The 26657-nt window shown below is 39.3% G+C and overlaps 1 protein-coding gene across 4 annotated transcripts in view; it reads right to left on the bottom strand.

Moving 5' to 3' along the window:
• Positions 1-26657, bottom strand: part of RASGRP3 (RAS guanyl releasing protein 3) — a 103757-nt gene that overhangs the window by 20644 nt on the left and 56456 nt on the right. For 2 of the 4 annotated variants that reach the window (XM_070046877.1, XM_070046878.1), the window contains exons 1-7: positions 17054-17115; positions 16385-16516; positions 14805-14952; positions 13174-13347; positions 12673-12789; positions 10418-10693; positions 3367-3444 (exon numbers count right to left, since the gene is read on the bottom strand). In XM_070046877.1, coding sequence (XP_069902978.1) covers positions 3367-3444; positions 10418-10693; positions 12673-12789; positions 13174-13347; positions 14805-14952; positions 16385-16516; positions 17054-17058 — 930 coding nt within the window. In that variant the 5' untranslated portion in view covers positions 17059-17115. Of the gene's footprint in view, positions 1-3366; positions 3445-10417; positions 10694-12672; positions 12790-13173; positions 13348-14804; positions 14953-16384; positions 16517-17053; positions 17117-18946; positions 19050-20062; positions 20255-23055; positions 23185-26657 lie in introns of those variants that run through there. The other 2 variants (XM_060309587.2, XM_070046880.1) reach the window with 2 other exon arrangements.

A 26657-nucleotide genomic window follows, 5' to 3' on the forward strand; every position in this document is an offset into this window, starting at 1 on the left:
ACACACACATTTTTCAACTTTATCTGGGGCCTCGAGCAATTTGGACCAGGGACACTGAGAAAGCCATATAAGTTTTGCATATTAATATCAGTAAAAACTTCTGTTTACGTAGTACTTAAATATTTTGAAAACATCAGTGAAAATTTTGTTAATGCAATACTTTGTCTGTAGAATCTAATCTGTAACTAAATACATATTTTGTTTAACAGTAGCCTAGATTGTATTACTTTAGGTGGAAAAAAATATTGCTCTCCCAGCTCACCCAAAAATCCTATCCAAGTTCCCCAGATACTACTAAAACACCCTTAAACATCTCTGTAACAATCCATACAATTTTTTGCTTGTATAATACAAAGCACATAAAACACCAGTTATCTAATTCCTTAATAGTCAGTGCTAGTGATAAATTAGGTGTGTGCAGTAAGTGGCCAGCAGTGCACAGCCAAGTTTATGTCATCTTACCAGCATCTCTCAATATGCTTAATCAGTTCTTGACGGTTTGGCTAATCATTAGCTCTCTCGAGCCCCGCTTTGGTGAACTTGTTTCCTCCACAGGTTCTTCCACATTCGTGCAAGACATTTTCACTTAATAATGTGGAGAAGATGGTAGCAATAATGTATAACTCGTTAACACAACACAAGTGTGAAACACAATCCTATTGGGAGCCAAGAGTGCTGTGCACTTCGTATCCTCTCCCTAGGGATCTCATATGATGAAATATTTTTGCTGGTGCATGCATACAAACCTGTATTAGCAGGTTGTTTTTAAATTTGATACCGAGTTGGGGATAACCATTTTTGCAAGAGGAGTTGAGGCGTAACTGTAAAGATTTAAGCCTCTACCAATGTTGTGAGGTGGGTGCTGCTGTGAGCTACAAACAGGACAAAAAATTATCTGCCATCTGAATATGGTCACTCTCACACACAGTTTCTCTCTCTCTCTCTCACACACACACATGCACACACACAAGCCTTTCATCTTGTCGATATAATAAAGGATTAAACCCTTGGTTCCCAAACTATACAGCAAGGCACACCCCTCCTCTGGAGCACTGCGACGAACTCAGAGGGTTACCGAAAGATATTTCAAACTTCTGAGGGAAATACAGCAATACTCAATATTTGTCAATAGCACACGAACTACCAGCTTGAAATAGTTCACAATTCACCCATCAGCTCATGCCACATTTCTATCAATGATATCATGTCCTTGAGAAGCAAAAAATCAATGTGGAATAAGCAATAAAGGTGACAGTATCCAATCTGATTCCAAGATTTAAGAAATTGTACCATGCCCAACAGGCACACATATCCATTAGTAATTGTGGTTATTTAAGAATGAAATAAAAATGTTATTGTTTTCAATCTGTGTGTATTATTTTTTCAGGCAGGTAATAAGCCATTAGAACATCAATGTTTATACATATTTAGTTGCTTGGACCTAACTATTCTGTAAGTGAAACTGTTAGGTATTTCTTCTGACCTAGAGGGAGCATGAAAAAACTGAGACATGAATTAAAACACAAAAAATTATGAGGCACTAAGGGTGCCATGAACAGAATACGGTTGAGAAGCTCTGGGACTAACTAGGTGAGGTTGGCCAGTGCTAACTGTAAGCACATTAAAGCTACAGGCTCTCAGGCATATAATCCTGACGGGAAATTGTTCTTAGTTACCAGTATGCGTCGAACACTAAATACAAAATAAGGTGACATTCCACTTAGAGAAGAGACAGAAAGGGACTGGGAAATGTGTTTTCATAGATTCATGGGATTTTAGCGCTTGGAAGGGGCTTTGAAAGCTTCTGCTTTTACAAGAGATGAAAAGACTTTTTTATGTTGGATGGAAATGTCTCCTAAAATTGGTAAACCTTGATCCTGAAAATAAACTAAAGTAAATCTAAAAGGCACAAATCAGGCATGTGTGCTAAAATGGTCATTCTTACCCTGTTTCTGAACAAGGGGTGGTGGGAAAATAATGGGCAGCATCACGCTGTAGAAAAAGCACAGGCGGTGAAGGCAGACTCCTGAGACCAGTCCAAATTCTCCTACTGACTGGCTCTGTGGTCTGTGTAAGACACCTATGCTCACCAGACTCTGTTTCCTTAACAGAGTTAATGAGATAACATATATATTATGACCTGCCAGGCATCCAACAACCAACAGGTGGCAATTAAGGTGCCTAGTTATAGGTAAAGGAAGGCGTCAGGAGGTGGCAATGCTGTGTGTGCATGTACAGGACAGCTTCATCACACCAAAGCTATGGAATGAGGGAGGAGCTTACGAATTCCTTTTTTTCAGTAACATTACTTTTCTTTCTAGCTCTCTCTTCATCACACGAACTTTGAAGAGTCTGGTCCTAACCCCTCCCTTTGCCTGTGCTGTATCTTCCCATATGGCTGCCTTCTGCAGTGTCCCCAGGAGATGGGCTTCTTGGAGTTGGCAGGGAGGGGAACATGGTGATGGACCACCATAGACATTATTTTAAGAACAGATGCTACCAGGTCAACTGACTCAGACTCAAGTTCATAGTCTCCCACCTGGCCTTTACTGTGAACAGCATTCACAGTCATTCTGCCTCTTTCAGTTCGATGGTTCAGAATGGTAGTAGGTATTAATAGATGGACAGACTTAGGCCCTAGGGTTGCTGGCAACGTGCCACAGAACTCAACTGGTACGGAGGTAATGAATGAGACCTTCATAAGAAAACAGATCTCAGGATATAAGAAGCAGACAGAAATTTTTTTTCAACATGCAAACCTCATCCTCATTGTAAATTTCATATTCACCCAGATATTTGTTTTTTTACTAGTGCAAAGCATATCTGAGCTACAGTCCACTTGATAAGAGTAATGAGCAGTGTACATTCAGTAATTCAGTTTCTTCAACTCATTATATAATGTTTCTTTACTAAGACTCAGCTATCAATTAAGTGAGACTCTATCCAATGTGATACTGAAATTCTGAGCTGGATGAATCATTAGTAGAGAAATTTGTGAATTATGATTAGGGTATTTAAAATTTATTAAATCTAATTTTATGTAGAATCAGTTTTTTTAAAAAAAGCCTAGAATGGTCATTCAAATTATTGTTCCTTCTTTTTTGGGGGCGGGGCAGGTTCTCAGAGGGAAAATGGAAGATCAACAATAAAACAGAGTAACTGGAAATGATGTTCTTCTTTGTTAGCTTCTAATGTGAAGAAATAATTATCTGTCAGGGCTAAGCTGTTCCATTGGTAAAATGGGAAGAATATAGATTTTTTAATTCTTCAATCTTTAGATCACAAAGCACTACTGTAATGGTCAATTATTGTAAATATAAAATAATGGTGTTTGTCACTGAAACTGAGAGAGAAAACAATACTCACCGATTTAGAATTTCTAGGCTCCAGCACCAGTGATAGTTTGTAAATATCATCTTCTGTGTGATAGAGGTCCAGAGAAAGCTACAACAAATTAGAAGGGATAAATAAGGATGTTGAATCATTTATTTACTTATTTACATTACTGAAATTTTTCCAAACTGAATGCTTAAGCTCAATGTCTAATAACTTGAGTAAATGTAGAACGTTAAAAAGATAGCATGCAGAGGTGGAAAATGAAATTTTTTTTAAAGACGTTTTAATATTTTATTTTTTGGCCATGCAGGATGTGGGATCTTAGTTCCTCAACCAAGGAGCAAACCCACGCCCCCTGCATTGGAAGCGCGGAGTCTTAACTACCGGGCCGCCAGGGAAGTCCCAGAAAACGAAATTTTAAAAAGAAAAAAGTTAAGCCTAGTGTGGTCATCAGCATCAACAAGAACCATTGACTCAATTTTTCTTGATAATTATTGAGTAGCTCCTAAGCACCAAGCACTGAGCTGGAGGTAAGGGATCCTTGATGTTACAGGCTAGGACTGGGGACAGGTGTATAAAATAAGACTTGGAAATGGAATAAATGGTGTCTTGGAGGTTTGACTAAAGAACTGCAGAAATGAAAGAGCAATTAATTATTTCAGGGCATTGTGCTAAATTCTGGTGATATAAAATGGTATAAAATCATTCCTGCCCTCAAGGGCCAGACACCTTATTTGACTAAATAGGACCTGAACACAAAAAGATATATTCACATCAACAAAAGGCAACACATGCTAAATGTGAAGGAAGTTGCCCCACTCTAAGTGCTATAGGAATTTTTCAGGGAGGCGGCGTGTAAAGCATGAGGGAGAGGTTTTGGAGACCGGTGGGTTTGAGTTCAAATTCTGAGCCTGCCACTGGTTAGCTCTGTGGCCTTGAGCCAGTTATCTCCTCTCTGACACTCAGTTTCCACTCCTGTAAAATGATCGCAAAAGTCCCTATCTAATTGGATTTTTATCAGGATCAAATGAAATAATGCATGTAAAGTACTTCACACAGGACCTAGTACACAGTGAAATCTCAGGAAATGTAATCTGGTGTTGTTGATGTTATTGTTATTATTATAGCTGTTACAACTACTTTTATTATTATGTGTGGGGGCCACTGAGGACAGAAATGATCAGGATGGATTCACAGAGGAACTTGTGAACTGGGACCTAACTGGGAGGACTTGGAGAAATAGAGACAGAGAGAAAGATTAGGGTAGGCAAGGATAAGAATGTAAATGAAGATTAAACTGCGTGGATAAAATCTGCAAAACCTTAAAATGCATGGTCCCACTTACCTAAAACAGAAGTCATAAGATTTAAAATAAGCCTGGATAATTCCCACACGTGCCCTTCAATGTTAAGAACCTGATGAATCATACCATTTTATCAGCAGGGAAGAGAACCAGGTGCCCTGCCCTTTCTCTGATCATTTTAAGCATGAAAATTTTCCTTTGACATATTTTGTCTAAAGATAAAGGCTTAATGTGAGAGGCTTTATTCCATTTCCAAGTCTTATTTTATACACCTGTCCCTGGTCCTAGCCTGTAACATCAAGGATCCCTTATCTCCAGCTCAGTGCCCGGTGCTTAGGAGCAAGAGAAAACTCAGAGGCACAGGATGTCTTTCAAGGATTTATCTTGCTGTTCTATCTCATTTTTTTAAAAAAGAAACTGGCATTATAAACTGTCATTTTTGCATCATTCATTCAACAAATATTCATTGGTCACCTAATACATGGCGGGGACCATTGTAGTCACTATTCTAGCTACTAAATACAGCAGTTAAATTAAGGATTTCATATATCTGGTCATGTATTGCATTATCTAGACTTTGTCATCTAAAGGTTTTTTTAAGCATAATAAAATTGACTTTACTATAAAATTGCCCCAGTATCATTTCAGATCATGAAAATCATGCTCACAAAGAATGCACACTGTATCCACCTTCCGCTGAACAGCAGTCACTTCTACGTCCAGGGGCCCTGCCTTTTTTCAGGAGAGGAACTGTCCCCATGTCACAAACAAATGCTTTGAGGAACCAGCCCACCATATAAAAGAGTGAAGGGAGATGCATGAAAGGGATATTGTGATAGAGACGTTGGTATAACAATGTATTTGGTAAAAGAGTTTTGCAGATATGATTAACTTGGGGATCTCTCCTCATAGCTCAACAATAAGAAAAATTTGTGCTGATAAGTGGAATTTGACACTGGATCTCTGGGTTAGGGAAGCAATAGGGGAAGGTGTGATCACTGATGAATGGGAGATAGCCACTACTCATCTAAGGCAAATTGTTGTCAGTTTGATGACAATTGCCACATCTAATTTGTCAAGAGAAGTCAGAAATCTAGAGTTTTATATAAAATATCCTCATTTTTAAGCACTGGCAACTAATAACAGATTTTTTTTTTATGATTCCATGTGGGCCAAATAAAACACATCTGCCATGGGCAGTTGCCCACTGTTTTGTAAATTCCACAACAGAAGACTCTACTGGTCTCTAAGCTTCATGAAAGGAGACAGTACATTTGTAATCTCACCTCTATAGTCCCAGTCCTAGTTTGCTACCTTGCACTGTGAATGTGACATAGACAGAAAACTGACTGACTTCTTCCTTTTGACTTCCTTGTTGTCAGGAGTTAATCTGGGCTTTGATGAGTATGTTCCTGTCCTCCTGACTCTTCCTCTGATGACGGCACTGGCATCTGCTGGAAAGGAGATGCCAGCAGTGCAAGAACATCCAACCAGAAACCCAAATAAGCCACACACTAAATAGGGGAGATGCTCTTTCAAAAGACACAGAACATCCCTGAGTATTTTCATACGTCACATGGACAGATATCTGACTCTATGATGGAAATATTTTTGTTTTCTCCCAATGTTTGCTCTCCATTTATTAGTGGTCGTATGAACCTAGGCAAGTCATTAATCTGCTTGAGTCTGTCTCTTGAGCTGTAAAATGGGAGTCATCAATAATAGCTCCCTCCCAGGATTGTTGTGAGGATTAAATGAGCTAATGGTGTCCAAGGGGATTTGTTTAGAGGGCCACACAGATGGGAACTGCAGGGTTTGGCTCCCAATCAGTGCAGCAGCCAAATGCCACTGTGCTCATCCACGAGTGCAGAGCCACCTTCTGGGTTAACGCTAGCCATCTCTCTGCTTTCCAAGCTGCGATCCTACTTGCTTTCTCGGATCTCCTCTGGGCCTTATGGCCCTGCACAAAGTGATCTGTTCTACTTCCTACACACCTTTTAAATAATATAGGCAGCTTGTCAATGGGGTTTCAAAAATATTTATTTGTGTCTAACATATCTTAAGCTTGTTTGTTTCTAAAAAATGTTCTGAGTCACTGTTTCAGGTTGTTGCTTTTACATCCAAGCCTATCAGCAAAGATGGCTGTGGATTTAGTCTGCACCTCAGGACCGACATTGTCTTGACTGGAGAATTGTAAAATATCACACACTTGGTCATCAAACTATCTCCAGTCACCATTTTTGCAATTCTTCCTCTTCCTCCTCCTCTTCTTCTTTCTTCTTTCTTCTTCTTCTTCTTCGATTGTAAAAATACAGGGGCTTTCCAGTAATTTGCATATACTCAGAATGGTAAATGTAACTGATAGATCTAAAAATACTATGAAAAAAATCAGACTATTTCGTATACCATGAAACAAGAAGTGTCAGTTTAAAAGCTCCTGGTTACATGAATTGGAATCACAGTGGAAAATGTCTTCTCCAGATCCTCCCTAAAAAGGGGAACAATACAAATCCCAACAGTTTGGCGGTGTGGTCCTCTTTCCTTCATGTGTCCAGTACTGTTCAGGGGGCTCAGATTACAATGATAAAAATGGCAAACATAGTCCCTGCTTGCATAGATTTCATTTTGTAATTAACTTTCTTTATACACCCATGAAGAGGGAGAGAGATTATTTAATTTTCACAGATGCAAAATAAAGTAAATGTCAGCAATATTCCCACATTACAGAGTAAATGTCCATCAGAGAGAGAGAGAGAGAGACACACACACACAAACTGGGATTCAGAAGTTGGCTATTTGCAAGCCTTTTGTCCGTTATGAATCGCAGCTTCTTCATTTCTAAAATAGGAAGGGGCAGGGGTGATGTTACACCCTCTGACCTGCCCAGGCTACATCACAGGGTGTGTGTGTGAGAATCTACTGAGGAAATGTATGTGAAAAGTGCTGTGAAAACTGTAATCAACTATTACAGAAAGTTCAAGCATTGCTATACAGCCTACTGCACAGAGCAGGCATTTAGTAATTGTTCATTAACTTAAGAGTTCTCATTTTCTTTCTTCCAGGGCTCTCAATCATAAATCACCTTCCTCACCTGGGACATGTTTAGAAGCAGTCACTTCAGGCAGAAACTTGACCTAGAGTCTTGGAGCAAAAAGAATCACCCCTTCAATGCTGTGCTTAATAAGAATGACCTCACATGCATTCGGGCAGCTGCAGTCAACGTATGGTTCTAATCTCAACATGTATGTGGTTCATGAAATGCTCACTGGGCTCCAGTGAACACCTCCTGGGAGTCTCCTCCATCCTCATTCTGAGGAGATTAATCTGCCTAGGGCCAGGAAGAATGAATGCACCGAACTTTCTCCTTGGTTGTGGGGAGAGAGGAAGGCTTTTGGCTTTAAATAGAAACTGGCTTGACAATTGTGCTCATCTGCTGAACTGTGCTATCCTGATGAGCCACTGGGCCAGAACCACAGAATTAGGTTGACACTTGGTTCCTTAGTCCCAAGGCTCCACCATTCCTTACATCTAGCACCACAGAAGTTTAGAGCTGGATGAGATCTTACAAATGAGCGCAAAACCCTTTAGGAAAAATCCAAAGTCAAGACTAGTTAGCAAGGAGACAAAGCTAAGTAACTGCAGAGGCAGGACAAAAAGTTGTCTCCCATCTGAGACTCTTGCCACTATATTACACTATACTATACAATGCTGCTGTGACTAAATATGGTGCTTGGTGGCTTCTAAATTTTCCTTCAATTCCTGAGAGAGAGAGAGAGAGAGAGAGAGAGAGACAGACAGACAGACAGAGAGAGAGAGACAGAGAGACTGAGAGATTGAGTCTTTTTCTTTTTTCTTTCGTTTCCAGCAAAAATGAATTATTTCTTAGCTTTTACTTCTAGAGTTCAGATTTTCCATCTGCAGCCCCAAAATTTCATTCCAAATCCTTTAGTATTTCTCAAATATCTGTCCTGATGTTGCCTGCTGCATTTACAATTCAAATTTCTTTTCCCTACTCCATCATTATTTTTTATCCAGATGAGGAATTGCCCAGCATAGGCAGCTGCTCATGAAGTTCTCCCCCAGCTCGTGGAGGCAGCCTGAGCACAGACACTTGGAGCCTAGGCTACCCCCTGAGACTGGTCTTCAGACATCACCTGTGGCTGTGGGGTTACAGTCTGATTGGGGATGCAACTCTGGTCACTTATTCATGGAAACAGATTTACATGGCAAATGGTTAATAAAGGCAGCTGCCTGGATTATTGTGAGGTTCCCCCACCCTAATAGAGAATGTCTGGGTGTTTACTATTTGTTACAGAAACTCAACCCCAAGAGATTTGTGCTTCTGTGTGTTGGCTACTTCTGCTTTATACTAAGAATGCAGCTACCATTATTGCCTACACCTAGGGGTTCTCTTCCTTGGTAAACAATTCTGTGTTCTAGGAACAGTTTGTGAGAAGGTCTAGGAACTGCACTCTTATCCCAATGCAGCAGTCCTAGAGGATTTAGCTCTTTGGAGTTCCAGAGGGGTTCTTGTTTTCATTCCCCATGGCTACTGGAGGAAAGTAGTCAATTCGGTGTTGCAGCCAAGTTTCAGATGCTACAGTGTCATAAACCCAAACAAGGAAGTTGCTCCTCCACTTGTTTAAGCAAGGGTGAGAGAATTTGCTTATGCCTCTTTCCCCCTGACAAAGAAGCAGCCAATGGGAAATGTTCTCTACTACACACCTGTGTGTCTAAAAGTGCTAGGACCTAGAGACCAGCTAATGGTGCGTGCCGCCAAGGCCAAAACGTATGAGCAGTAGGTGAATTTCTTCCAACCCACTCCTAAATACAGCACCCAGTTCATCTGCTGAGTTCCTAAATATGCCAGGTATTGGGTGGGCCAAAAAGTTCTTTCAGGTTTTTCCGTTAAGATGTTATGCAATACTATGAGAGGTGCTGGGGACGGGCGATGTATAAGGCAGGTAAATAGAAAAAAAATCTAATGTCAAGTGATACTTCCTATAGATAAGAAAGTACAAGGGCAACACATGTGACAGATGCCTTACTGCTTTGGAAGGAAACAGAGAATGCTCCAGAAAGATAGAGGCTTTTGAATTTAAGCTAGTCATGGTGGGGTTGGGGGGTGGGTAAGGAAGGAATTTTCCAAGAAAATGCAAAGCCAGAAAGTAGAAGGCAGCAATTTGTGGTGGAAAGTATAAGTCCCACATTCCTCAAAGGCAGGTGTGATGCGGGATCAGGTGATGATAAACGAGGAGAAACTGATAGTCAGAAAACAAGTCGTGAAGGGCTCCAGTGGCAGACTGGGACCTGTATCTGGTGGTTTGGGGAGGTTGGTGGGGGTAACGGGGAGGGAGATCTCAGAGGAGGTCCCCGCATTACTCCAGGCTTCAACTACAGCAGTGCAGTGAGGATCAAGAGAAGCCGATGAGTTGAGGGCATATAGAAGGAGGTGATGAATTAGATGAGTGTGATGAGGCACTGAGGACAGGGCTGGAGGGCCTCTCTAAGAACTGCAGAAGCCAGAGCCGTGGAGGCTGAGACTGGGACCCTCAAAGCAAAGGGAACTTTCTTTGCTCGGAGATTGGTGTCTCAAGTCACTTGGGTTACAGGTGTGTTTCCCTCCCTTCATCCTTTGAGATTTCTTCCCATCTACTGACCCTGAATTCAACACCTCCCCCACCCCCATTGTGAATTGCTGGCATGGATCGTCCTGCATACCCTGGGAAGTGAGGTACAGGAGAGTTATTAGCACAAACTCTAGTCCGTTGGACTCACCGTGAGCAAGTTGATCAAATCCAGGTTGGGTTCCAAGTGGTGAGAGGCATTCTGTAGGGAGACCAGTTCACTCAAGGTAACGGAGAGCTGGTGCATTTTCACAATGTTCACTTTGTTCTCCTCCATCCAGTCTGGGAAAATGACATGGACTGCTATCAAGTCTTTCAAGTGGACGCCAAGGATTGGGATTTTGAAGCCATCACAGTCGGCAAAGGCCTTGCGGTAATTACAGTAATTACCGTTGGAGGAGACCAGCTCCGTCATTTCATTCCAGTTCTGGGAACAGATGGAAAAGTAGTATTTTCAAACAGCCTTCCCTTCTGCCCACCCTCAGGCCCAACAGTGTGTGGCTAGGAAATTCCTCGCCTACTGAAAGAAGTATCAATTGCACCAACGTTGATGCAGGGAAATATTAACCAGGGAAAAGACAGTTAGAAAAATGTACTAGGCTTGGCTATGAGTTGGACAGTCTGTTCCATTCTGCGTCAAAAGAGAAATAGCCCACAACTCTGCCTACCTACTAGGGGTGTTGAGATGTTAAATAGCATCATGTATATGTAAGTATTTTGTAATTCATGGAAATATTACAATCCACAAATACAAGCATGTATTGTATTGAAGTATGTAGTATATTAAAATTTCCTAGTTGTTCCAAGAAAGTTGCATTCAAGATATAACTTGAAGTGGCCAGTATGGGGTAGGAACAGTCATACTGATGTGTGAGATAGCTGTGGTTTTGGACTCTGCCACTAACTAGGAGGGTGACCTTAAGCAAGTCACTTCACTTTTGGGGACCTCAGTTTTCTTTTCTGTAAGAAAGGGGAGTTCAAATAAATAATTTTTGAAGACACACTGGTGGTTGCAAGCTTCTATGAGCCTCCACTGAATTCTTATTCTTTACAACATTTAAAATATGTTTTGCTCTTTACTGGAAATTCATTACTAATCTAAAGGAAAATGAAACACATAATGAGCCCCATTATACTTGGAAAGGGTGCAGTGTTTGAGGTCACTCAGCAGTGCTTCTGTGGTTTATATTCTCCTGTTTATACGCACAAGCTATTGTTGGTTGCCTAACGGCAGCCATACCTTCCTAATAGACCCATGTGTCTACTTTTGATCAGTCTACTCTTTCCCATGTGTCTCGGATGACGCTGTTTCCGTGCCCAGATCCAAGGATGGGTTCTGATCTACCATCTTCATAATTCCATCCCTCTGGTTTGTGATTGGTTCAGGAACACAGAGTTAAGCCAATCAGTACATTGTATTCCTCTGGATACTGTTATTGGACCAGGGGTGGGCATGTGATTTGAGATGGTCCAATCTGTCTAAAAAAGGTCTTTTATTCCATGGGTGCAGAGCTGAAGAGAGGTTTTCCCTATCTCCAACTTTCATAAACAAGAAAGCATAATTTTCCCGTTGCTGCAGACAGCCCAATCAGGAGGGAAACCAGTCCGATGAAAAACAAAAACTAAAACAAAAACCTCATACTCAGAGGAATACAGAGCAACTGAGCCAGAGCTCTGATCAGACCATGCCTGGACTTGGCCTTGCCTCTGGACTTTCAGGTATGTGAGACAATCCATTTCCTTATTGTTTAAGCAATTCCAAGATTTTTTTTTTTTAACTTACAGCTGAAAGTGTCCTTACTGATATAACAAAGTACACGCTTACAAGGAAATCTTTTCATAAGGATGAAATGTTCTTTTTTTCTCAATAAGGAAAAATATTATTGTGGTCTGGAAATAAATATGGCAGAAAAAGTTCAGTTTGGGAAACAATCATTGCTTAAATTTTTTTTTTTTTATCCCTGAAAACTGAGCTATAAATCTGAGGGCTTTCTATACAAAAGATTTCTTTCTGCCTCCCCTTCCTTTGTGTCTTCCACCATGTTGAACACAGTACTATGAAGAGAGCAGGTGTTCAATGACTTCATTTGAGGACGGGACGGTAGGAATGATTTCTGTCATATTTGCCTTGTAACCCCCATGTATTTCACAATGCCTATCACATAGTAAGCACCAAACACATATTTTTTGAATATTTACAACTGCAATATGTTAACAGTGTTCAAAGCATTCCTATTAGGACACTTGTTGCCACCTCTAATCTGTTTTTCCAGGTGGTATGGCTGTAACCTCCTATTGTCTAAGAAGAAAACCTTCCCCTTCTGAGTGACATTTGTTAGGATCATCCTACCCCCAAACAATTTACAAACAAACTTTCTACTTGGGTTATGATCTGATCCACTGTACCTTTGTAACTTCTGAAGAAAGATGAGAATGGGTCTCTTTGAGCCGGGAAATGGAACTATGACTAAGGCCTCCTACCACCGCCATCAGGGTGTTAAAATTTTTGAGCTGAAGGAGCTTCTGCAATAGAAAAGGTTAACTTCAATACTTAGTAACAATTTTTGAATTATTCTGACCTTTTTGAGGTACAGATGAAGTCCTACAATTTAACAACAAGGATGTAGGGAAAATAGTATCAATTCAAAATGAAGTACAAATGAAATCCACTAGAAAAATATATCAATCATTACACAGAAAAATAGCTACATTAAATGCTTCCAAATACGGCCAATTAAAAGCAATCTTCTTGCATGAGAGAAGTATATTTGCTCATTAGACATTTATGGGTACTTTAATTGGCTTTTATATTGTGAACCCCAAATTTTTTCAATGACTTTTCTCAGTAGAGAGAATGAATATCTAGAATCCTTTGAGAATCCCAGTCTAATTAACAGACATACATACCTTGGCAACATTGATAAACTTTGTGATGACTTCTGCCCTTTGCTGAGGGGTTGGTTTGCTTAGAACCATCAACTGGACCCACTTAGAGATTCCATTAAATAAAGCAATAGATCTCTCCAAGGTTGGGTTATTCTCCAGGCAGCCATGGATGACATAGCTTTGGTAATCAGTGAACTAGTAAAGGAAGATTCAGAGACTCTGAATTATAATGGAGTCTTTGAAAAAATTATAAATTAGAATGTTGCATGGAAGGGGTGAGATAATGTTTCACAACAGCATAACGATTTCTTTCATTTCACATTTATAATGGCATCTTACAAGTTTGAATATATCTGTATCTTTAACATGTTATTTTGCTGCATTTCACTCTTCCACATCCAGATGCACACTTATTACACACCACAGTGTTGATGGGAGGAGGAAGGGACAAGACTCAAAGTCATATTCCAGTGAGTCCAAAATTTGCTGGATCATAAGATCCACCTGGGGCATTTGCTAAAATACTGGTTTGGGGGAACATGTCAGACCTAAAGGATCACTGTTCCAGAGGAATAACCTAAGAATCTCCATTTTTCACCCACTACTGGTGATTCCAATGGTCAGGCAAGTTCGAGATACAATGGCATACATTAAAGAAGAGGAAATGAATATAAATATTATAATTTCAAGTCAGAATAAGTTTGCAATGTGTTTTCAAGAAGAAAAGAGAAAAAACAGAAATTGAGTAAGGCTGCTCTTTGGCAAAACTGACACATTTTCAGGAAGTCAGCATGGATGTCATCAGATACATATGAGCCTCCTACCATACAAACAGAGCAGGGGATTCCCTCTCATGGCCTGCCTGTGGGGAATCAAAAGGTCCTCTCCAAGTAGGGTTACTTAGTGAAAAGAATCAGTCTTTCAGAAATCCATACTTCTAACCTCATGTTCTTCTTTGCAAGCAATAACGTAATTCATTCTTTGGCATCTTGGAAAAGAAGGAGTGACTTCCCCAGAGCTTGGTTAGACAAAGACAAAGGCTGTTTGTGAACCATTGTGGAAATATCATAACAAATGGATAGTGAGTAGGTGGCTAGGAAGAGATCACAGTCAGGGGGAAGAAAAGGGATGCAGAGGAGGAACTCTATCAAGACAGAGTAGGAAAGAAAACTTTAATCCAGGATATCCATCCCTGCGAAAGAAACAACCTGAGGTTGAGATTCTCCTGAAAGCTTACAATTCCTATTTTCAACCTATATCCATAATCAGGTATTTATACATATCCCAACCTAAATAAATATTTCTTCTCCCAAAATGAAGGGCCCAGCTAAACATGTTCACTTGGGAGAAGTCAACAGAGCTAAATAAACCTTGAATGGTTAAATCTCCACTGAATATTTAGAAAATCATGCTTTAATCCTATGAAAGGAGACATTGAAAATAGCAACAGAAATATAGCTCCTGAGCCATAAAATAAAGACAGGATAATATTTATCTTTGGTTAAAAGGGATTGTTCCTGTGAGTTAAGGGCACTTTTCCAGTGGAGCACAGTGACAGAGGCTGCCAACACTTCAGAGTATGAAAATGCAGCTCTTGGTAAAGTTGGCATGGTGGTTGTTATCCTTGGAAGAATAAGTGTCCAGTTTCTTACTGAGATCCTTCTAAAAGATTTATGCTCCAGAAAAGTGAGGTGCTCAGCCAATTCAATGGGCTCCAGATGGTCAAAGAGCAGACAGGCTTTTCCCTTCTTGGATACTTTTTTCCTCTGTGTGACTCTTCTCATCCAGTCATAGGAAGGACTATAAAAGAAGAGTGAGTCTGGTCAATGTGCTGAAAGCTCATTTCACTCAATGGAAGTTATTAACCTACTGACTGTGTAACTCTTGGCCTGCTTCCAGGGGCTTGTGCAAAATACACGCCCAGTCCTTCATATTTGAAGAGAAAACCACTGACCCATTGCCAATAGAATATAAACTTCGAGTTGTTTTTCCATACAGGGTAGGTTTGCACTGATTCATCCAGAATCCCTTACTTGGTCTCTCCTGTGACCAGTAAGGTTTGGATCATGAGGGAGAGGTTAGGGCTAGGTATATAAATTTTGGAGTTTATCAATATATAGGTGGTGATGGAAACCATCAAAAGCTGGTTCTCACACTTCAGCAACATATGGATTTTTTGAAAAGCTTGTTATAAAGACAGAGACCTAGACCTCACTACCAGAGATTCTGATTTACTAGGAACGAATAATCTGAATAATCTGTATTTTTTAGTATAAACATTTATCAAACTCTTAGATGGCCCAGGCACCACTATAATCACAAGTATTAACTCATTAGATCTTCACAACAACTCTACCAGGTATTACTACTATTACTCCCATTTTATAGATGAGAAAATATAGGCACAGAGAGATTAAAATTTTACCCAAGATCACACAGCTAGTAAGTAGAGGACTCAGGCTGAATAATCCTTATTTTTAACAACATCCCTAATAACTCCTGGATCACTCACCGTTGATCACTCTTGAAGAAGTATTCTAGGAAAAGAGACTAGAGTATGAATGCCTAGGACACAAGAGCCCATATTTGCAATATGGCTAACCATACTCACAGGCCTAAAATAGTTTTGTCTACAAAGTTAGCTAGTCAATATAAAATGCTAGCCTAATTAGCACCAAGTTCCTAATCCCTGAGCTAACGAGTTCATGGCACAACTATGGTCAACGTTTGTACAGCCTCAGGCTGACCTCAGAGCATCTCAAACTTGAATGATCATATGAATCAGCTGGGGATCTTATTACAATGCAGTTTCCAGTTCAGCAGGTTTAGGGTGGGGCCTGAGATTCTGCACTTCTGTTGAGCTCCCAGGTGATGCCAATGTTGCTGACCCACAGACCACACTATGAGTGGCAAGGGTATAGGAGACTAGATTCAGTAACCGAGTACTGAGCATCTGTTATGTGCCAAATGCGTTCACATATTATCTCAGGTATTCATTGGATGCTCATAATACCCCATGAGAAAGTACAATCCCCATTCTACAAATACAGAAATTGAAGCTTGGAGAGAGAAACTCTGTCCGATGGGACTGTGCTCATTGCATCAAAGCTTTCCTCAGAGAAGCACACCTTGATTCTGAAATGGTATGGATGGAGGTCAAGTGGGGTCATCACTACCCCCTCCCTCAAACAGTGGACTCATCTTGTTTGAAAGAAGCTTGTGCCACTCTTACATGCTGGATATGTCGATGAGGCTGACGTGTTTCTCATATCCTAGTTGACTAGCTACTTCCCGGAATTCCTCAGTCATACGGATCAAACCGAGGTCCAAATTAAACTCTGCAGGAAACTTCAGAATCCAGTACCTGAAAGGCATCAAGTATTTTTGACAACTGGAAGATTTCAAGCTAGACCTCTATGGAAACCATGGTATCATTTTACAGATTACATTTAACAATGCATCGAGACCACATGCCAAATTAGCAATCTCCCATCCCTCATCCATCACATTGAGTCTCCCTCTTCCCTCCTTTAATCAAGGACTCAAATCCACTACTCCCACCCTGAGCCTTTCTTTCTCTCTCTTCAGAACCACTGCTGAGAAGAAACCCTTATCCCAATTCATGGCAAGTAGGTGGGAATGTGTATGGTGAGGGAGTAGAAAAAAAATGAATGTACTCTTTCTAAGAGCTGCTTTCATTCCCTAATCACATTGACCACTGCTTGATCTACAGTCCAAAAGAAAGATGAATTCTACTCCCAGGAACAGTTTTAATAAAATCAATAAAAGGGGGACTTGAGTCGATTCTATTGTCAGACTAGGTCGGTTGTATGGTGAAAAGGAAACTGTCAACAATCGCAGAACTAGAAACCACAAGACAATTAAATTCGTAAATATTTACCTCATGAAGTAACAGATCTTTAATCGAAATTCATCACAGCTTTCTCCACTGGCATTTCGATACGTACACTAGTTAAAGAAAAATCCTTGCACGTTGTTTCCTTTGCACAGACCTGCAGCTGTTTGATCAATTTACATGAATTCCTAATAAGAGGGCCGTACTAGGAATATTAGGGTTATGTGTACCTTCAAATGGAGAGAAAAGTGTGTTCTGATGACATCAGTGCTAAATAATTGACACAATGTATTATTGCTCTGGGATGTATTGTTTTGGTCTGGAAGAGAAGCCATTTATAAAATTAGTTTTACCTTTCTGAGCACTTACCAAGTGATGACTGTCAGCTGTAATTACAAATATACTACCAACTATAGACGATTTAAAATCAATAGTACATAAAAGCACCATTTTAGCCAAAAAGATTTTATATGTAGGATTAATGCTTTATATAAGTACTCTAATTTCTTTAGTATTTGAAAATGTCATTTTTGGGTATATTAATACACATGTTGTGTTGTGATTTAGTTTCAAGTCTATTTAGTCATACTCTTTTTAACTAACATATATTGAGCTCCTACTATATGCCAGGCACCATGGATATGCAGTGAGCAAGGAATCCAAAGGGAGGAATATCTAAAGAAATGTTAATTCATAGGCAGTTTCAACTTTCATACAATCTGTACTTTCAGATATTAAACTTTACTGTGCCTAAATATCCCTTTCTATTTGTGTTTCATACAGCAGCAGACCTACTAATGATGAGGGTGCTGCTTGTGGGCACATTTCTGGACACTGTTTGGATCCTGAGGCGGGATGGACCAGACTGAGTCAGTTCCCTCCATCCTTCTCTATGTACTGCCTTTCAGTAGTGGGACCTGTGGAATCCTTGGACCACTGGGTACTAGTATCTTGCTCACTTCCAGGGACCTCTGTTCAGGGTGAATGTCCCCTTATCTTCTCTAACATCCCCTTCTGCCCCGAGGATGGGGGCATGTTGGAAGAAAGAAGTAGAAAATGGAGGAAGCTTGAAGTAAGCAGATGGAAGCCACGCTGGCCCTAATAGTACTCAATGGACCCTCTCCCTCTGAGGCTCCCCTTGTCCTGAAAAGCTTCTCACTCATCTGCAGGACCCCTGGGCTTGCAGCCGGCAAAGACTGTAGGAACCAACATTAGTGGTTATATAATAAACATTAGATCTCGGGGAATAAAACCTCCGTATAAATGTGTGACTATTTTGTAGCCATTTTCAGTCATTTGGCCTTTAACTACCTTTTAGGACTGTACCGTGTACAAAAGTGGTGGACTGCTAAAAGCCCTTATTATAGAATGAGATTTCTAACTATGGATTCTTTTTTTGCTTTTATATCAGAAGAAAATTTAAAATTAATATCAATTAACAAATTGTAATAAACCTGCTAGAATATTCCTTGTGTCTTGCCAGCAAGGGAAGTGTGAAAATTTAGGTGGTGTTTATGCCTGAGCCAGATCATATTATTTTGGCTGGCATTTCCATATGTCTAAACTGTATCCTCTAGGTCCACCATTCTGCATTCCTAAAAGGAATAAGTTAGCTCTTGAATCAGTGTTAAATATTCTTTCATTATACTAACAGCAGAAATATTTAAGACAAGTTAGAAACATTCAGTCTACAGCTCCTGTTTCATTTTATATCTAGTGATTATTTCCAAGCAGAGCCAACACATCCAGATGGATAGTTAACTATTTGGTCAATCATCCAGATGTTTTGTCTAGACATGTATATATATTCACAAAACAGCTGGATAACCGACTGAAGACTGTTTATTCATCTTCATTTACTGGCTGTGGTTAGACACTCTATCTAAATACAGAACTTGATTTATGATTGTAAAAATTACACAGTAGTTGAAAAGATATATGCAGAGAAGTTTTTCTGCCAACTCAGTGGAAGATAAATACCATCGGTGCATAAGTAGAACTATTCTTGGCAAATAACTATTATTCAGCTCTCCATTGTCATCTGTTAAAAAATAAAATAAAATGAGAGGTGAGGAGACGACAGTACATACTACTTTTCTCTTTTTCTAATATCAGTAGAGAAACATCAGTGTCAAAATTTTCTTGTAGACCCCATTATCATTTTCCTCCTACTTCTGCTGGTATTTCCTTGCAAATTAAGTGGGTAGGTCTCACCCTTCCTCTGATGTAAGGTTGCCAAATTTCACAAATAAAAATACATGACACAGTTAAATTTGAATTAAGTAAACCACAAATAATTTTTTAGTATATGTATGTCCCATGCACTATTTAGGACATACTTATACTAAAAATGTGGGTCATCTGCAATTCAAATTTAACTGAGCATCCTGTATTTTATCTGGCAACCCTTTTCTGTCTGGTTTAACTCTTCCTATAACAATCAGTTCAACAAACAACTCCTCTGTGACTCTGTTTGTGCAAGGAATAATCCAAAATGCTGAGGTAGATGAACAACATGAAAGGCATATAACTGTAAAGTCTACAACCTAGTAGGAGATACAAGACATATACACAAAGACAGAATGCAGGAGCTTGGGCAACTCACTCTTGTCTAAGCCAAAAGACCAAGAAATTATCACAGCAGCATATACCACATACCATAAGAAAGTCATAAAGGGCTGTGGGAGAGTGGAGGAAGCAATCAGCATTCCTGACAGGGGAGATTAGGAATGATATTATGAACATCTAGGGTGACATCTGAAATGAGCTCTGAAGTAGAATTTCAGTGAAGTAATATGATAGAGGCATGGAGGTAGAAAGATGTAGGGAATGTTCCAGAAACATTAAGTGAACAGTATGGCTGGGGTATCAGCTGTGGGCAGTAAAGGGAAGGAAATGCAGAGGGCAGTGATACTGGGGAGACAGATTGGGGTCAATCAAAAAGGCCTTAAATACCAAGGTATGGAGATTGAGTTCTGTTCCACGGCAACACCTACATCTGAACAGGGGGAAGTAAGAGTAGCAAGATGTACAGAAGGGAGAAAAGGCTCATACCAAACATCTCAATGCAAGTGCTCAGCAGTTCATCTAATGTTGCCGCTTTCCCAAGTCCACTTGACCCCATGGTTATTTAGCCGTTGTCAAAAAACTAGGGGCATTTTCAACATCATGTAGACCATCTCCATAATCATGCAAACAGGTGATGTTTGTGCCTAGTGGTGGTCTCTGTCCTAGAGTCTCAAGACTCTAAAGAAACAAGAAGAAAAAAATATCAGACTAGAGTTCTGCTATCCGTTAAAGCATGACTTTCCTACCTGAAAAGATAATGACTTTCACTGACTATATTTCTGCAAGAAAAGCATCAAAGTGACAGAGATTGTGTGAACCACCATGATGGTGAAATGCCTGCTAATCTGTTCCTTAGCATGTATGATGCTCTGAAACCATGGAAACGTTCCCTATTAAATACCATCCCATTTAGCAGCTGAAAAATTTTTTTGATACAACATGTTACACTTCATATTCTTAAGTGATAAAGACGTTCAAGAGTACATTGTTATAAGCGTTACTTGGTTTAATATTATTACAAGTATATAGAGGGAGATAACTTTAAAGAGCAAATATATTGATGAGCGTTATCCTCAGGGATCATGTAAACGTTCAACAACTGGTAAAAAAAATCTTATTTGCATAACTTCTCTAACAGTAACAGTATTATTAATAGTAGTAAAATATTAACAATAATCTATTGAACATCCACATTATGTACCAGGCACTACACCAAATGCTTTGCATATATTATACAACTTGATCTTCATAACAATATTGTAAGGTAGATTATTATTTCCAGTTTACAGACAAGGTCATGAGATTCACACAGATTTAGCAACTGGTCCAAAACCATACAATTATTATGGCCTTGAATCAGGACTCCATTATAAAATAAAGTTTTTGGTTTCCCTTTTTCCCTTTTATTGCTCTCCCAAGTGGGGATATCATAAGGCTGTCATAATTTTGCCCCCTAATCTTGTGTGAAAAATGGCACTCCACACCACCTCAGAAAAAGGATATAAACCAGATTATCTGTTACAGAGGTAGTAGAAAAATGTTGGCATGACAGCTGTCCCATTTTATAGCACTGTCATGGGGAAGGTGGGATTAGAAACAACCTCTAAGAGATGCTTATACCGAAAGTATCCCTGTTGGGAACATACCATCATTTTATTTTACAGAGCAAGTCCTTGATGCCAGCTCCATATAAGGCTTAGAGAAATTGAGAGGTCATCATGATGTAAGACAGTTACCCACTGTGGATAGTTTAGGAGGTAAACGTGGCCATTGGGAATTCACTCATGAACTGTTTAAAGTCGATTTTACTCTCAAAGTTTATTTGTTCAACTGGTAGTCATGGAGCACCTGACAATTGCTAGGCACTAGGCAAGGCATTGAGGCTGCCAAGATGAACATATCATTGTCTTATCCCTGCCTTCAATGGGCTCATAGTCAACTTCAGAAGGCAAACACGTGAATGAATCGAAAAAAAAAACTAAGGTCCATATGTGTGGCTGTATTAGTTTAGTGGTACCACTGAAGAGTGACATCTGAATGAGTCTGTTCACCAGCTGTATAAATCAGGTGGAAACATACTCTTGTGCAAAAGGTACTACTCTTAGAGCATCAAAAGAAGGATTATTTCATGTGTCATAAAAATAACGGAAACACTGGGTCAATGCTGTCCCACTTCTGGAATGGGAATATTAAAGCTGTCTAGAACCAACTCTTACATCTCTTAACCAAGTCACCTTATTGGTAAGGCCTTTCCCGACCACCATAATTTAAAACAACACTCTCCCTCCAAGCCCACCTCCCAATTGGCATGCCCTACCTCTCTTACTGGATTTATTTTTCCTCATAACACGTATCCCCATTTGACATACTCCATATTTTACTTGTTTATTTACTTTTTAATCTTTCTAGCACTATGAACGTAAGCTCCATGAATGCAGGAATTTTTGTGTTAGTTCTCTGGTGTACTGCCCAGCTGCTAAGATTTTTGCCTCTCATATAGAAGATACCCAAAAAAGAATTTGCTAAACTCATGAATGAGTGGATGGATGGATAAAGAAAGAATAAAATAAAAATGGTAAAAAGTTTGTCTTTGAATATGTATATATTTGTACGAGTGGATACTATAAAATTTTAAGGGATTGTTTTTTAGTTTGTTTTACTTATTTAAACTAGCTTTTAGTAAACATCACTGGGACAGAAGTTTTCTAGACTTTCTGCTAGCCTTCTAGATGTGATAGGATCTGCCTATACTCTATTCATAATAAGAACTTGGTACCTCTTCCAGGACATTTTGCGGCAGCATTTCTCTGATTTCCTTAACGTAAATTCTGTCAATCCCAAGAAAAGTCAACAATGGACAATTGACACGTTTGATTACCTTCCTGTATAAACAGGAAGGTTTTTTATCTTGTTAATTCTTGTTACGGAATAGTAAATGTATTACTTAGAACCAAACAACCTAGACTAACTAAACTAATTCTTAGGTCAAACCCAAAATTATTCAGCTAATTTGTTTGGGGAAGATATTGACTTTCCACAAGAGGTTAGAAATAACCTCGCACCAAACACCTGTCACCATGTTTGGAGTTATATTTGTGATCTGTAAAGAAGCCAGTACCTGAGAGCCAAGTGGGCCTCTCCAGTTGCAATCTGTTTCTTCAATCAGTAGATGTGTCTGTGTCTCTGCTTAGCGTTCTGTCATCTGCATATGTACCTGAGGTCTCATTTCATATGTGTGGATATTATTGTATCTACAACTGCTTTTTCAAAAGTAAAGCTTCTTTATTGCAAAGGCAATATACATTCATCATTTAAAATACGACAGTAATGAAAAAGGAAAGAAAAAGAGTTTACCCATAATCTCATCATCCAAAGGACTCTTGTTAATACTACGATATGTTTCTCTTAGTTTTTCTGGCATAATTATTTTGGTGAGTTTCTTACATAATCTAAAATGGTTTAAAGAAACACTTACTTACTGGTCTCACACAGGTAGATATCCAGGTCTGAAATAATTTTAAGGGCAGTTATCATCACTGGAAAATGCATTGGGGACTCAGTCTGCTGAACTGGTTTACCCAACTCGAATAATAAGTACTTTGGAGAACCTGATAAAAGAACAGAAAGAAATCCCCAGAGTTAAATAATAGAAACACTGAATAATCCACATTGTTTTAAAGCATTTCCAAAACCCTTCAATTATAAGTGGTTTTTGTCTAAATGTCACCCACAACATTAGTTAAAAAGAGAATACATTTGAAGTAGTTATTTGGTGCCATGATACTTTTAAGATCAAATTGTTTTTAAAACATTCAGCCTATTAAAAATGATGTGTGACCAAACCAAAATTTATACACATAGTGTAAAATACTATTTTAGTCCAAATATACTTCTATGGGTGGATTTCCAAACACTGACTTTGGAATGTTAATAAATCTCTAAAACAATTTGTTGTGGTGATCACCAAGCTCTGACTATAAATCACTCCTGACTGTCTCAACAAGAATGTCAATGTTATTTTAGTCCAGGTTGTTTAGTCTCTTGATGGCTTAGGAGTTGCTTTTGTGTTGATAGGTATGCTCTGGCTGCACTGAAAATTATTGCTCCTCAGCATAAACATTTTCTCACAAATCTGAAAAGGACGCAATAAGCCAAAATTTCCCCAGGGCTTGAATTATTTCTAAGAGAGAAGGTCTCACTTCAGAAGGGCAATAGAGTTCTGTTTGGTGTGATTTCCAAAGGCCATGATGTCTTCATGCAGCAAAAAAGACCATTAACGTGACTGGTGAAGACTCAAAAACATTGTGAGGTTGCCTAGGACAATAAGAACTATGCTTTCAATGTTAGAAATAGTGAAAAGGAGCCAATTCCATGGAACTATACACGGACAGATCTTAATTAGCATCCCAGGCTCTTGACTCAGAACATTTAGAAGTTTTTAAAAATTGGATTTCAACATTAGATAGACAAATGGGGAGAATTTTACTACTTTGAGTAAAACGCCATTAACGCTACTTACTTTACTAGATTGTTTAAGAAGTTAGTGAGGTAACATAAATGTACCCACTGTCAATCCTGCAAAACACTGGGTGCTCAGGAAGGTGTCTCCCTTTGTCCACACTTCCTCTTCTCTTCCAGTATTTAAAGGCTTTTAAGTTGAGGACTTAAGGTGAAGTAGAAGATCAACATTTAGAAGTGACAGAAAGAGAGATGTTAGTTTAGAGAAGGGAGAAGGAAATAGGAGAAAAAATACTGTGACACTAGGGCATCTAGTAGTGGGGCAGGTGGCCTCATCAGCAATGGAATCCCATTCCCGAAAGTGCTCAAGCCAAAGTAAGGTAATGACTGTCAGAGATGTTGTAGACTAAATTCCCAGACAGTGTCTAGGAAACACACCAAAATAACAGCAAAGTTTGCTCCTGGCTCTAGGATTGCAAAATGTATAAGGTGAAATATTATATCTATTCAAGAAATAGTTTTGAAATTATATTGGCCATATTAGAACTTCCAAAGATAGTCTTGTCTATAGCACTATCTCTGTTGTAAGAAAAAACAAACAAAAACTCTTGAATACTTTTCCCTCCTAATGGCAGATATTGTCTTTAGAGATAAATAACCATGTGTATGTTCTTACACTCATATGACCTTCATATGGAGACATGGGGTTTCTCCAAATGCCTAAATCCTTTGATAAAATGAATGGTAATTATTACAAATCTTTACACTTTAAGGATTAACAACAAGGATGTCATAGCATTTGTTATTCTGGCAACACTCAAGCTTAATCTTCCATTCTTACCACAGACATGAGATTTTAAAAGTGCTGTCGTTATATTCTCTGAGACTCCACAGGAGAATCAAGATTATTGAGTTCAGTAAGAGAAATGACAAAACTATGAAAGACAGAATTTATTTGACAAATACTTACTGAGGATCTATTAGACACCAGATACCAAGCAAGCTACTAGAGTGACTGGTAGAGGAAGTTGCAGATAAGCAAAGAGAAGGATAAATTGGTGAGCAGGACAAACACGATTCTTGCTCTTACACTCCAGCAAAGAATAAAACAAGTAATTACCATAAAGTATCCTGTGAAGTTGCAGGGCACTAATACAGTCTAGGAGCCAGAGGAGTTTTAGCTAGGCCAAGTGTGGGTGGGAAAATTGTAATGAAGAAAAGTTAAAAGACACTTAGAATGACTGAAGTATTGAATGAGACAAGAGATGAGACCAAAAGGTCGGTAAGAATAGCTCATAAATAGTATTGTAAGCTATATTAAGGAGTATGGACTTTATCTGAAGGGCAATGAGAAACAATTGTTTTAAAGGTGAGTAGGAGAATGGCATGATCATATCTGGATTTTTTAAAGATCCTTCCATCTGCAGTATGGAGGAGAGATTAGTTAAGACCTATACTGATGATGGGGAAATCAGCTGGTGGTCAATTATAACCATCCATGAAAGAGAAACCAATGTGTGGAAATGGAGATGGAGAGAAGTGGTTGGTCACAGAATATATTTTGAAGATAGGTCCAATGAGATTTGTTGATCTATTGGCTATGGGGAAATCAGCAGAAAGGAGGAATCAGGGATAATTTGCAGATTTCCAGCTAGACATTTGGTTGGGTTATGGAGCCATTTCCCTGAGATTGAGAAATTGAGGGATGGGGGTAGGGGTAGTTAAGTTCATGGAGGGGGCAGCAAAGGATGAATTCACTTTTGGATGTGTTTAGTTAGAGATGTCTGAGACCTCTTAAGGGGAATGTTGAGTTAGCTTCTGGATATCTGTTACATGATCATGTTTAAGTGCTAAGCATCAGTGGAAAGGGAAATTTAAGGGGCAGGAGAAAGAGAATTTATATAACAAGGTCTCTGGGAGGACAGGAGTGATAGACCATGCACAGGTGGAGGGATTTACCTTGGATAAAGCTGAGGGTCACCTCTTTCAATGTGACAGCATGAAAGAGGAAAAAAATGGGTATAGTTACAGGTATATTCATCCTTTTGATAGCAGGAAGTCAAGGAGGTTCCTGTCTGGTGACTTCTATTTACTCTAAAAAGGAGGAGATAAGGTCATCCACTGGAAGGTCTGATGGAAACAGATCTGAGATTTATCCAGAGGAGAAAATAAACAAAAGATGCTGTGAAGAGCAGAAGAAAGAAACCAGAAGTATTGGGGTTATTTCCATCCAGAGTAGAAGGCTGATGTTTCTCTTCTTCTGGAGTTTGTTTTGAGAGGAAGTTTAGTGTTCCTTGTTCCTAGGGTGACATCACTCACTTGTGTCATGTTTCTGAAATTATTTAAGGTAAATTTTCTGGAACAAGTCACATGGCAAGTTTCTCCTGTATGGACCAGGCAGTTCTGAGTTTCTGTTGTTAGAGTCTAGTCGTATAAGTTTCTGTAAGTATGAACCTCAGAGCTGAAGCATGGTTGGCATTTTCTAGGTGACTTCCAAATGAGGGCATGAGTCCCTGCTCCAGTCTCACTTAGCTTTGCTTGAAACGTGGAAGAAGATACTATTGGAACGGAAATTATAATAAAGAAATAATTTACCTCCCATCCTTTGACTTGCTCCAGAATA

The sequence above is a fragment of the Globicephala melas genome, chromosome 12 (assembly GCF_963455315.2).
Source record: "Globicephala melas chromosome 12, mGloMel1.2, whole genome shotgun sequence".
Lineage (NCBI taxonomy): Eukaryota > Metazoa > Chordata > Mammalia > Artiodactyla > Delphinidae > Globicephala > Globicephala melas.